This window comes from Scophthalmus maximus, chromosome 2 (assembly GCF_022379125.1).
Source record: "Scophthalmus maximus strain ysfricsl-2021 chromosome 2, ASM2237912v1, whole genome shotgun sequence".
In the NCBI taxonomy this organism is placed as follows: Eukaryota; Metazoa; Chordata; class Actinopteri; order Pleuronectiformes; family Scophthalmidae; genus Scophthalmus; species Scophthalmus maximus.
In genome coordinates this window covers 11,451,451-11,464,862 of record NC_061516.1, presented here as the reverse complement: position 1 = coordinate 11,464,862, position 13,412 = coordinate 11,451,451, and the positions used below count along the sequence as shown (strand labels likewise).

At 42.8% G+C, this 13,412-nt stretch overlaps 3 protein-coding genes across 10 annotated transcripts in view; 1 reads left to right on the top strand and 2 right to left on the bottom strand.

Annotated features, from left to right (window-relative positions):
• Positions 1–59: 59 nt before the first annotated feature.
• timm22 (translocase of inner mitochondrial membrane 22 homolog (yeast)) lies at positions 60–3,700 on the bottom strand. Its single transcript, XM_035625524.2, has 4 exons — positions 3,457–3,700; positions 2,459–2,655; positions 665–737; positions 60–586 (listed from the first exon to the last, which is right to left on the bottom strand). Exons 1-4 carry the CDS (start codon positions 3,698–3,700, stop codon positions 510–512), a joined length of 591 nt encoding a protein of 196 aa, XP_035481417.1. The 3' UTR covers positions 60–509.
• An 842-nt stretch (positions 3,701–4,542) lies between these two features.
• On the bottom strand, positions 4,543–7,918 carry LOC118300784 (actin-binding protein-like). 2 transcript variants are annotated; one of them, XM_035625529.2, is made up of 4 exons: positions 7,411–7,918; positions 6,798–6,993; positions 5,209–5,379; positions 4,543–5,071 (listed from the first exon to the last, which is right to left on the bottom strand). In XM_035625529.2, exons 2-4 carry the CDS (start codon positions 6,849–6,851, stop codon positions 4,907–4,909), a joined length of 390 nt encoding a protein of 129 aa, XP_035481422.2. In that variant the 5' UTR covers positions 6,852–6,993; positions 7,411–7,918; the 3' UTR covers positions 4,543–4,906. The 2 variants fall into 2 exon arrangements, with proteins under 2 accessions (XP_035481422.2, XP_035481423.2); XM_035625530.2 differs by lacking the exons at positions 6,798–6,993; positions 7,411–7,918 and adding an exon at positions 6,073–6,435 and having other exon boundaries at positions 4,907–5,071.
• The window catches only part of specc1 (sperm antigen with calponin homology and coiled-coil domains 1), a 64,077-nt gene continuing 58,046 nt past the window's right edge, over positions 7,382–13,412 (top strand). For 6 of the 7 annotated variants that reach the window (XR_004790154.2, XR_004790153.2, XR_004790156.2 and 3 more), the window contains exon 1: positions 7,382–7,536. The gene's annotated coding sequence lies outside the window, so the exon portion shown is untranslated. Of the gene's footprint in view, positions 7,537–8,223; positions 8,346–13,412 lie in introns of all 7 variants that reach the window. The other variant, XM_035625520.2, reaches the window with a different exon arrangement.

The following is a 13,412-nucleotide window of genomic DNA, read 5'->3' as shown; positions in this document are numbered from 1 at the left end:
GCCCTGCGTGGGGGATGTCACCGTTCACGGTCAACAGATTAATGCGCTGAATGCATGCGTTAACAAAAAAAAACAGCTTTAATATAAACAATCTTGACTTGAATTAGTTACTGACACATAACACCAACGTTCTACAACTAGAACAGAAGTTTTATCTGAGTCTGATTTGAGGTGGTCGTGACTCATTTTCATCTCATCATTATACACCCGACCCGCTCTGCAAAGTTTCTTGATTTTCCACATGGACTCGGTTTGTTTGGCTCAACAAGATCATCCAACAAGATAAAAGGAAAGAGCCACATGAGGGGAAAAAAAGGAAGGAGATCTTTTTTCAGTTCACTGTGGCATCGACATACACAAACAGGAACCTGTCGCTTCCACCAAATGCCTCCATTCTTGCCTTTGCACCAATCGTCCACGTGTAGGTAAATATTCAGAAAGTTGTATTTCTCACAGTGCGAGTCTTCACGTGCGCAACGATTAAGTCCACTGAGCTGCTTTTCAACAGTTCACCGCAAATAGTATTCGATGGCAGCGGAGAATGCCGCAAAGCCTCCACATCCCAGGACCCCGGCCTTCACACCAGCTGCAAAACAGAAAAATAACATCAGGAATAAAGTACTTTTAATCTAAAATATTATAGTAATTGTACCAGGTTACATACCACGAAATCCAATCGCTCCTCCAGTTACACAACCGCTGTACACAGCGTTCTTCCAGTCAGATTTGCCGCGGTGCTGCAAAGGAAAGACGAACACACACAGAAAAAAAAATGAGGAGAGGAAACACGCCAGGAAAAAGTGACGCCGTTATTTGTGTTTTATGGAAGCCACATAGCTTTTCGCAACAATGTAACACCAGGGGGAGCCGACACACCATTTTGAGAAGGTTAAAAAAAGCAGAACAGAGCCGCCATGAGCTTCTCAAAACCCTCAGTCAGTCAATACGGGATACTGTCTGTAATCAAAGTGTTAATCTGTTGAAGCACACAATGTATAAAGCTTTGTCAGATTATCGCTGTGCTTTTACACAGACACAAAAATATTAATCTGCCCTCCAGTCAATCTGGGGACAAGACAATTATTTAGACAATGTATGAAATACGGGTGGGCGATCTGGCCAAAAGATCATATCACGACCCTTTGGAATAGAAACACTTGTTACACTTGTGGCAACGAGCGTTGTCTCCATCGATTTAGTGAAGTACAACCAGACATTCGACCTTAGCAGCACCGAATATGATGATATATAATAAAAAATGAACATCTGTTGGCTGTCATGAATGCACGTGCAGTTTTCTGTAAAAAGAGCAACTTCCCCCCGCGATTTGGAAGATTCTTCTGAAAAGTAGATCATATGTCAAATTAAGTTTTAGTCCACGGTATAAAACGGTCAGATCGCCCACCCTGATATGAGTGAGTGAACACACGTTTTACAAACACCATCGCACAGATGCTCTACACAAGTCTCATTTATCAAAGTTGTTTCAACTTCATACAGTTCCATTTGTACGGTGTGTTCGCTGATTTGATTTCTCCCACTGACTTCTTTAATATTTTCGTTGTTATTTGTCAAACTGATGTTCTTGTAACTCAAAACAAGTTAAGATAAGTAAATCCAGGTATCACAACAGCCCAAAGACAGAATGAGTACAGGTTTGAATAAGAATTTTTAAAAAGTAGAACTACATAGAACATTTAGAAACAGGATCTACAAATGTAGTGGTACTGCAATACCATCTCAAGTGACAGAGATGTCGTAAGTAGCGGAAAGTCACACATTTTGTATGTTTTGGATCTGATGATACTTTCCAAACTCCCCTCAACACCTAATGTGTCTCTATCTTGTAGCTCTGCTTGTGAGTGTGATTAACACAGAATCTAGAGTTTAACAAAGTGTTTACATTATTTTGTACATTTGCAGTTTGGCTACAGAGAACAAGACACTAGGGCTACAACTAACGATTATTTTCATTAAGGATTAATCTGTCGATTATTTTCTCAATTAAGCGATTAGTTGTTTGGTTCATAAAATGTGGAAAAACCTTGATCGTGTTTCCCACTCACATTTAAGAAGCTGAAATCAAAAAAACTACTTGAACCAATTAATCAGTTATCAAAATAGTAGTCGATTACTAATCAATTACTACATTAACTGTTGCAGCTCTACAAAAGACATTTTGAAATCCACTTTATTCACTCATTCTTTCCTTTGTTCTGAGTATCTGCCAGACACTTGGGTCAATTTACTTCTCCTGTGGCACAGCTCCAAATAATTCATTTATACTTTAATATCTAAATGTAAACACACAGTTACGTGAAAAGAAGCATCATATTAACACGACGATGTTGTTTTGTTTACCAGATGCTAGTGAGAGTCATGTTTTTTGGAACCGACTTGATATAATCTGCCACATACAGTAATGTCGACATCGTGACGGAGCAGTGGTGTGACCTACCGATTCTATGATGCACTCCGTGCAGGAGAACATGGCGCCCACAATGGCAAAGTTCTTGGCGTAGGACATCCCCCTCTGGCCCATGTCTTTGAGGACTTCTCGCGCCGTTGGCGTTCTCATGGGGTCTTTGGGGTCAAAGCCCACGTTGGTGTCGATGCCGGCCGTGAAAACACCGAAGGCTCCGCCGAGGACGAACCCTGTGGAGAGCAGATACACCAACGTGAGGATCTACGAAAAATAAATAGAGCACAATAGGGCTGCAACAGTTGATCGATTGATTAGTAATCGAATACAAAATTAATCATCAAACTATTTTGATAATCAATTAATCGGTTCGAGTAGTTTTTATAAAATAAAGAGTCAAAATTATAATAAATTATAATATAATAATATAATTATTCTACTTCTGAAATGTGAATGTGTTCTGGGTTCTTTGCTCCTCTGTGACAATAACCTGAATATCTTTGGTGCGGAGACAAAACATCGTCTTGGGTTTTGAGAAACACAATCAACATTTTATGGACCAAACAACTAATCGATTAATCGATAATGAAAATAATCGTTAGCTGCGTCCCGAGGGCACAAGAATATCTCTGTTCACCTCTGATCTGAGAACCGTTACTGCCTTTGAAATGACTGGTCATGTTTGTGCAATGTACAGTAAAACAATATGGCGAGGCTGCAACTGATATATGTTTCAACTGATCCATAAAATACATTAGATGGAATATGACCATCACTGACTGTCAGGTGTTGTCTCCAAGTGGCTTGTTTATTCAAACTAACGGTATAAAACCTTAAAGATGATCAGTTTACTGTCACACAAGGAAAACGACAAGGAGATGGAGAGTGTTCGAATAATCAAAATAGCGTTTAGTCGATCAACTTATTACTTTGGTCGTACATTATGAAAATGCATCAAAGTGTGTGTGTGTGTGTGTGTCTGTGTGTGTGTGTGTGTGTGTGTGTGTGTGTGTGTGTGTGTGTGTTGTACTGGCCTCCCACACAGGCCAGGACCGACTTGAAGGCGCAGCTCTCCATTCCCCTCTCGATCATCTTCTGCTCGTCGCTTTTCGCGGGCACCGGCAGCCCCCCCATGACGCCGGGGCTCAGCTCCTTCACGGGCCTCTTGTCCCCGATGAGGTGGTCCAGGATCATGCTGTACTGGAGGGTCGGCTGCTCCGGACCCGGACCTTGCGGGTCGGAGGAAGCGTCGCTCGCAGCACCCGTGGAGGCGGCCATGTTTCTCAATGACAGCCGCTTTCAGCCAAACGCAGTCGAGGACAAGCGTCTGCAGATTCGCGACATTTCTGACGTATGACTACGAAAATAACTTGAACACACACAAAAAAATATATATATATTTAAATGATTACGGGAATTAAATACAGTTAAGACACGTATACGTTAAAACATTTAAGTGTTCGTATCTTCCCATCATACGAGTGATTTAAATTAGTGTCAGCACATTCGACACATAAAAAACGCGACTTAACCGCAGGCCTGCAGTGATCCTCCCCTCACGAGGCAGGTCAGAGAACGTTTTGTTCAACTTTAATGTCACTTTTGAGCCTGAGTTGATATTTTAAAGATTTTTCTTCCTCACTCACAGGCAACAATAATAAGCAATGTTGCATTACATTATTTTAAATAATTATAGTTAACTCTCAGACCTGTGATGTGTGTGTGTGTGTGTGTGTGTGTGTGTGTGTGTGTGTGTGTGGATTGAAACTGTTAATATCTTAGAATCTTATTAACACTGGTTAAAACGTATCTATAAACCAAGTAACTACAACTTATCTATTAACTAAATTAGAATTGTGTTTTTGTGAAAGTACTCAACTACTTGCTGGTCCAGCCATGTTTGCCAGAAACATCTGCACATCAAAATCGAAGAGCCCAGACTGGGGCCCCTTTAGAGACCAGGCCAGAGGGGCAAGGGTCATGACGTCAGCAAACTCATAGTTCTGAACAGGTTCATGGAATAGTCCCGGCCAGTCCTCCTCCTCCTCCTCCTCCTCCTCCTCCTCCTCCTCCTCCTCCTCCTCACTTTCCCAAACTGTTTAGAGAGAGAGAAGAGGAGAGGGAAGGTCAGTCTGATTGAGCTAAAGCCTTTAGACTAATGCAGCGGTGGGAGAAATGTGTGTGGGAACTATTGAGCTTGGATACAATGGTGGCTGGGGCTCTCACTCAATCAAGAAGACATAAAGCATATTTATAAACAGAGAATAATAAATAAATAAAGAAAACGTATTCATAAACTCAGATGAAATTAAAGGAAACGTATTTGTAAACTAAGAAGAAATGAAAGAAAACTCATCAAAATCTTATACTTATACTGACTTAAAATTTATCTATACCCTAAATTAAACACATATTTACGTGTGTGTTGTGTGAGGACCGACTTGCTGGTCCAGTAGTGGAGCTCTGCACCTTGTATTTGCTGGCTCACATCTCCCGGGAGTATGGAGTGTCAGTCAACAGGGAATCCATCATGTGCACCTCCCCCTCCAGGTCAGCAAACTGATGGTCCTGTACAGGCTCATGGAAGAGTGCGGTCCAGTCCTCCTCCTCCTCCTCCTCCTCCTCCTCCTCCTCCTCACTTCCCCAAAGCTGTTTAAGGTCAGATGGATTCAGCTACAGCCTTTAGACTGATACAGCAGCAGTGAAGGAAATGTGTGCTGGGACCATCATGCTTGGATACAGTGGTTCTGACCAACACTCGTCATGTGTACATTTGGAGTTCTCACCTCCGGCTGCAACTCTTCCAGTCTGTCCTGTGGGTCGGAGGTGGGGGGCTGGGGACTTGGGCTCCGGTCGGCCTGGACATCAGGGCCCCGACGTAGTCTCCTCTCGGGGGGCTCCTCCTCTGGGGATCCGGAGCGGCTCTCCTCCCTCTGTCGCTTGCTGCTCTCGGCCGCCTGTTACAGAGATTGAGGGGAGGAAATAAAAGATCAGGTCAAACTAGTTCAGTCCTTTCACGCTGCTGCTGTAACATCAGTGGATTCACTCTGTTTCCTGTCCAGTGGTTCATTACATTTTTCTTCCAAAATGGCCTCTGTTGCTGACCATGGGTGTCACGCTGCTCTGCTTTATTATAAAACAATAACATTAAAGTTACTGTAGGTGTGACTTGATAATTATTGTGCATAAAATCATTACAGGAATACCACAACTTTCTTCAGAGGACACAGCACACACCTGTAACCTGCCAACAAGTCCTCCAACTCATACAACGAACTTTAACTCAACACTTACATATTTGAGTGGACATTGAATGACACTTTCCTCAATTATGTCTCTACTTTTTGGGCAAATGAAGCAATGGCTCTGGGAGACATCTTGAAAAAAATGTCAGGCTGAGAGAGGAAACTGTGTTATCCTTTAAAACAAGTAAACACTGTTCAGCTTCAAAAGCAACCGTTGGTTCAGAGTTGGACAGGGTTACTTCATGTCTTCACTTTACAGTTATTTACAACAAGGACTTATGACAGTGAATATTTTATATTCGATGTCACTGAACAGACTCGACACAGAACTTCCGTCGAGTGGACCGGGATGAAAGAAAAAGTTACTTAAATTATTATTATTTTCAAAATCATTCAAATTCTCACGTTTTCCATGATGAAAGTGTGACGGACGTGAACTGCGCGGATCGTTTTCTTATCTCTCCAGGAATCGAGCGAGGATTCTCCTGAACAGTCGAACGCTTTCGTTAAAAAAAACCTTTTATGAATTCAGGGATCTCCATAGCAACATGCGTATAACGTCACACGGCAGGCCCCAGCTGCTAATCCTGACCTGACTGGATGACAATCAAAGCATTTCTTAAAGAAACTTACTCCTTACTGACATTTGATTATTTATGAAACGATGGAAATAAAATATTCTGCAATTATGACCGATAGAATTCCTCCAGTGATCCTGAAGCGTTTAATTTACGCTTAGACAACGTTGGTGGAGGAAAACCGGACACGTGAATGTGGTTAATATTATTAAAGTCGGTCAGCAAATGAATATTCTCTGTCACCATGTTGAAAGAAGAGACGACGTGAACATGCTAAACATATTTATCATTAAAAACTATAGTTAACTACGTTTTGGCTGTGGCTCGGTTGTTAAATATAATCAGTATGTGGTTAGATATATTTGTGATTAAATATGTTTCGGTCTCTTTCCCATTCAACACGAGCCCCAACAGTCCCACAACTGCAGATCACTTCAATGTTTAATAGCGATTTGACGCAATAGAAAAATAATCGATTAGTGTCTTGTCAGGTCAATGACCTCAGGTCATTGCCGTCTGTTTCCAACTGTTTAACCGTCTACCGTTCATCACCTGTCTGCTTCTCAGTCCACTCAGTCCGTACGAACACTGGCCACAGGCCACCATCACACACTCACTTGTCCGTTCTGTCGAACCTGTCAGGTGGATTGTGTCACTTCATGACGTGGCCAGCAGATGGCAGTGCGCGACTATGGCTGCTGCAGCAGATCTCCAAATACGGCAGCACATCCTCAGACCGACACGGAGGCTGTAAAGTACAGGAGACCCAGTAACAACTGTGTAGTGCAAAAGTATTCAATACTTCTCCACATCTTTATAAAAGACTCTCGGGAACACCTTGTCACTTTCATCAGTGCCTTCTACATTGATCACGTTTAATCTGCACTCTGTCTTTTATATTGCACATTTTCAATTTATTCAATTTATTTAGTTTCCTGTACATTTCACGTACACGTACATCCCATTCACATATACACATTAAAATGGTCTAGTCATAGAGTAGACCCTTGAAAGACAGGCTTATGTTCTATTGTTGTTATGTTTGTTTTTTTTCAAACATCTTTCTTTTTGATTTTCCTCCCCGTCGTCTTGTCATTTGAAAGACTACGTTTCCCAGAAACCCCCGCGAGCACTGCGCCAAACTCGCTCCACGCGCTCCACCTACCGGCTCCAGCTGCGCGGGCCAGTAGCTGATGACACTGTCGTCAGAGTCGCGCGCGCGTGTGGCGGCGGCAGCGGCGGCGGCAGCATCCTGATGAGACCACAGCCGCACCGCAGCAACACGGAACAGGTGAGCTGGAAGCTAGCGGCTAACACTCTGTTATCCCGACAGTGTGCACTTCTTCATCTGTTGGTTTGGGTTCAAACGTGTAAACTTCACATGCGGCGCCGCGCTGTTGTCGCTGCAAACGAGCGAAGGTGTCCGGACGGACCGAGTCGCTCGGGCTCAGTGGCGTCGGGTCAGTTGACGCCAAGACGATGTTGTGTGCTAACGTAGCGAGAAGTCGCCGCGAGGACGACGCACTGCTCCTTTAATGTAATGACTAAGTCGTTCCGAGGCAGACGTGTCTCTCCCCGTGCCGCGCCACAACGCCTGTCATCAGAATTAGCCGCAGGACATGTTTTCACGACTACTTGGCGCGTCGCTGTATGAGACTGTGGCGCTCGGCAACAGGAAGTCAAATGACATCGACGTATGCAGGATGCGCCTTTTTTTCTCCCATATTTTGCAACGCTCCATCCTAAATTGGTGCGTCGCTATAACGTTGCACCATTCGTACAGTCGTGAGTTCAACAGGACCCCCGCTCGATCAATGCTCCCCATCTGCCATGTACAGTTCACATCCCTGTTATTGTCTCAGCGTCTCATTGGTCCATGTCGTAGTTGAAACGGTCTCAATGCAGAGATGGTGTCATCATCGTCAAAGGGATGCCTGGTATTGATTTTTGCCATTAAACACTCAACTGTTTTATCCAGTAGGGAGGGAGACGAAAAAACACTGCAACCCCCAACTCAATCCGAGCTGTGGTCAGGACTCTACAAACACTGAGGCCAGGTCAATGCAGCTCCCAAAAAGATAACTCGGAACCAAAAAGAAGGTTAAATGCATTTTCCCCCCAGTTGATCTTGATTTGTGATTTTTTTATTTGCTTTTTACAATGTTTTGTTAAACTTTCTGTTCATCCTCTCCCCCCCTACACCCCAACAGTACATTCACAGTACAAGGACTTCGATCAGTGAAACGGTTCATTTACAGTGTCCATGTGTAGCACCTGTTTTCTGGCATGATAAGACTTCTCATTATTCCCCTCCCAGACAGAAACCATGTGAATTTACACGCTGACAAAGTTATAACTGTATTTACCACATCAGGCGCGTTGCGTCGCTACCCATGTGTTTTTATGTACATTTCACACTTTGATGTAAAACTTGGAACCATTTCAGTGCACTGCAAGCTGTTTTTTTCTTTTCTTTTCTTGGACCCACCTCAGTGAAAGTGCTGAAAGTGTTTTTTCTTCACATGATCAGCTCGCCATTTGTTCCTCATTAGATCCGTGCCATGTGGAGCAATCAAACAAGGCCTCGCTGTGTTAAGTAAAGTTATCTGTGAAGGGTTTTCTTTATGACTTAAATAGGTCCTTAAACGCTCCATTATGGTTAACTTGTATCCTGACTAAGCTTCTGTGTGTAATTCTATTCTTGTCGTGTAATGTGTACTTTCTAAACTGAATCCTCTGTGGAAACACTTGCTTTCAGGAACACTCACCTGAACAATCAACCATTGCTATTTTCATAACGGCTTCGCTGTGGATCTTAATAATGAAAAGGCAAAGTAAAGATGTAAAATAACCTAACTGCGGAGCTAATGTTGTATTCCTGTGTTCATAGAAGAGACCGGCCTCGTGGTGGTACATGCCTGTGTCCTTTCTTGGGCGACAAATGACAGCTTTCACTTATCCTTCTGACTATGCCAAGAGGAAATAGAGTTCAAATATGGGCAGAGCACCAGTCACTTATGATGAAGTCAGTGTTGGATGTTGTTTGTAGGTAATCACAGCCTTTGTTTTCTCACAGTCAAACCTTCCAAGAAGGGGAAATAGTTGGGAATCCATCTTTGGCCTGTGGGCTGTGTGCCGGTCTGGCGTCAGTGTGGTGATCGTCAGTCAGACTGCAGCGCTGAGTCGATACATCCAGTTCATTTGCTGCTGGGTGGAGATGATGTGATGTGGCAGCAATTAATGTAGTTGCCAAATTTACTGTTAGTTTATTATTGATAACACAGCTATTGTGTTTGCCACAAAAGAAAAGAAGAAGAAAAGAAACACGCACAAACACTGTTACCTGGAGTCATACCGTGTCTGTCCTTGTAGAGCCTGGAGCACTGAATCTCCCTTGTGGGTTTTTTCTTCTATAGCTGCTTTCATCCTCTGTTCAACTCGTTATCCAGGCACTTTGTATCATTGGCTTGCTATTTATAGCCAGGGGTTATGTGGGGTGCACCTATGGCTAGTTGAGCAGTGGTGGTGTGGCTCTTTAGACAGGAAATGATACCTGGTCATCTTCTTGACTGCTGTGCTCAGTGGGAAGAATTTGGATATGTGAGATTCAACCACACACTCAGGTGTATGCCCGAGTGTTGGTGTCCTAGATTCACTTTTGTTAACTACACACTAAGGGACATTAGCCCCGGAGTTCGTCATCATCACGTTGTAACTGACATGTGAAAGGATTCAGAGTGGGAGAGGGGGTGACAACATTTGGAGCGACCTTATCCAGCGATTGTAAGAATAGTTAAAGAAGAGATCAATATGTTGCTTAAGAGTCAAGTTTAGTGTTCTCCCTACCATTGCCTGCCATCTTATAGCGGGACACCCGTGCCCCAAGAAACAAAGCACAAAATGTATGTTAAAAATGTAAAAAACAAATATTAACTTTATGTCATTGGATTATATGTATTCGTACTTTCTTCTTCAGCTCTGTTTGACATACACTTTTGCTTCCATTTGCCGTCTGTGGGATCTTAAGACTTGTTATCTATCCTCTGGAGGCGAGGTCTGGTCTGTACGCAGATGGAGGGGGACGTCACGTACTGCAGTGGAGGAGGCTTTAATTGAGGAGATAAGGGGAGATGAACAGATTAGAGCAGGAAAGGGAACTGCTGTGGAGTTCAGTCAGCACACAACGATCAGGAGGTAGAGTCGCCGGTCGTCCACCAACCCGAGGGTCGGTGGTTCGATCCCAGTTTCCCCCAGCATGCATGCCGAACTTATTTCAAGGTCTCCTTCTCTAACTGATGCTTCAATGTTGTCCCTCAATTGCAAGTCACTTTAGATTAAACATCTACCAAATGAGTAAGTAAGCAAATATGAACAGAAGCGTCCTTATTTCTGACAAAATGTGAGGCTGTTCCGTGTGCTGTGCTGTCAGTAGGTTGCAGCCAATTCTGTGTGGTATTTAAACTAAATATAAAGGCAATGAATGGCTGCCAGCCTCCACTGCCAGGCTACCTCCTCAGTCTTTTTTCCCATGAGCATCACCTACCAAGAGGCCACAGTTCATTGGAGAACGATGGATTGCAGCAGTACAGCAGTGCTTTCTGTCTTTTGGAGGTGTAAAGCTGCTAAGGGAGGAAGCTCCAAGCATCTTTTTTCCTGTGCCTCTGTTTTTAATGCAAACACCATTCAGGAAACGGAGCGCATACTTGACAAGCATCACAGTCTAACTCGGTGGCTTCATGGAATGCTGCTGTTTCTGTAAATGGGTCATCTGGACCACTTCTGAAGTTTAGCCCGCGATATGATGCCACTTCTTTTTCGCCTCTGCTGTAGCTTGTGAGTAAAGGACAACAAGTTGCAGAGGTGTGATGTGCAAGTCAAGAATAATAAGACAGATGATGTGGTATTATTATTATTATTATTATCATCCCATCCAGGCAAACAGGACAAGCGGGTTCGCAAAGCTGTGACATTTGCGTGCGTGTGGGGAGTGTTGTTAAAGTATTTGCTCGGTAGCTGGAAGCTGTTCAACCCATTGTAAACTCTTGTGGTATCTCCTCATACAACATAAATTGAACACACCCATGGTGCACGTCGGGTGATTCTTATGTCACAAGTCTGTGTTATACTGTCAACAAACTCAAAAAAAAGAAGGGAACTTTTCCTCTTTGGTCAGACAGTTATTCCACTCAGTGGCTCTAATATTAAGATGTTCCATTGTGGAAAACCACTGAGCTCTGTTTAGTAGGTGTCTCTGTATTCCCTCACAGTTCTCGTGGATGCTGTGCTAGTGTTTCTATGGAGTCCACCCACTCGCTGTCCATGCAGCCAGCCAGACAGGAAAGCAGTTGAGGTTTTCTGCAACGTGGCTCTGACTGACTGTTTATTAGACAAGAACTTTGACACCACCGGAGCAGGAAGTTTGTCTCTCGAGGGAGACCAGCTCTGAGAAAGATGAAACGGAGGATGAACCGGATGAAATATGCATAAAGAGTGTATCCATCTCAGCTGGCACTACTGTACGCCTTTTTTGGGGGGGGGAATGGATGGCTGTGCAGCAGTCCAAATTTCATTAATTCAGATGTGGATGCACACATGTAGGATTATATATCAACCGCAGCAGAACAGTTTACAGGAACATTTATGTTGAGAGGACTGCTAATATGTTTTTCATCACTAATTGTATGGTTTTAAAGTCAGTGTTTGTTCAGTGGTTATTAATCCAGGGGGTATAAAAAAAAGGAAAATTCAAGTGAGTGATATCACCAAAATAATTGTGTATTCTGTCGTCTAGTTTCTCTTTCTTGGGAATGAGACATCTCATCACATGTCAGGATCCGACAAGAACACTTTGTTTGGGAGCTCCTGCTGAAATGGCCCAAAGGCCTGTTGTACAATCTATTGATCTGTGTCCAGATCAGAGGAAATCATACAATCAGCACTTTCCTCACTCACTTTGCTTTCTTCTCATCTCATCTTGAATTCTAAGATGCTGATTTACGCAGCAGCTCGTATCTGTCTGCTATTTTCTGATGCTGAGGCAAAAGTTTTTCTGTGTAATAATTGAAAAATCATTGTATCATACTTGAAGGCTTGTTCGGGTACTTGATTTCAAATCAGTGTCACTGTTAAAAAGGCAGTTAAGCACAATACTCCATAGCCTCCAACATAATGCATACTAAGATATAAAGAGAGTAAACATACCACTTTTGAGATGTGGAATCTTTCCTGGATGTTCCAGTTCTCCATTTCCCAGGAGTCTGAACTATTTAAAGTCTGCTAATATTTGCACAGCTGAAGTTATTCTAGCTTGTTTGGCATCTTGGTTTTGATCAAATCAACTGCAGAAAATGTCACACATTTACAGCATTGTAACCAGTCGTCACCTTGTGAATAGTTGTGTGTGTGTAGGTGCACTTGTACTCTGTGAGGATGTATGGAATGAGGACATTTTTTGAAAGTGAGGACATTTAGGGCCAGTCCTCACAACTTCACTGGACTTACTTTTTGAGGTAAGTTCTGGGGTTGTGGTTACGAGTTTAGTTGTGATGATTAATGTTAGGGTAAGGGTTTGTATTCCATTTGTGGACAAAACTTGTCACCACATAAGCATCACAGCCGTGATACAGTCACCAAATTGTACAGACGTGTATTTGCGATCAAAGTGAAGGCCCACTGTGAAAATGGGTGTGGTCCAAGCAACAGCGACAGAACTTTGGGGATTTTATCTGGGGAAGGGACCACTGGCCCCTACGTTAGACCCCTGGCCCACATTTGTTTTAAGTCATGCATTGTTGGATCCGAGTTTCAATCATTCCTGTTTACTGTAAGACATACAGTAAGCGTAAAACTACAAACCAACCTGTGATGGAATTACATTAGATGCAATGCCTGTCATTAGGGATGCACCGAAATTGTTCAGCCACCGAAATTGTTCGGCCGAATAAGTTAAAAGACCAAATAATATATAAAGACAATAAATACTATAAAAAATATTTTATTTGTTTTAAGTTATTTATTTCAAGTTATATTGTGCTTTGCTGGTATAACATCTGCTGGGATGTAAAAAAAAAAGTGTTCAGTGTTATAATAATATTTATAAATTGTACCTTTTACCTTGAAAATCAAGACAAAAAATTAAATAGCACATTGAGGCTATTTAATTTATGC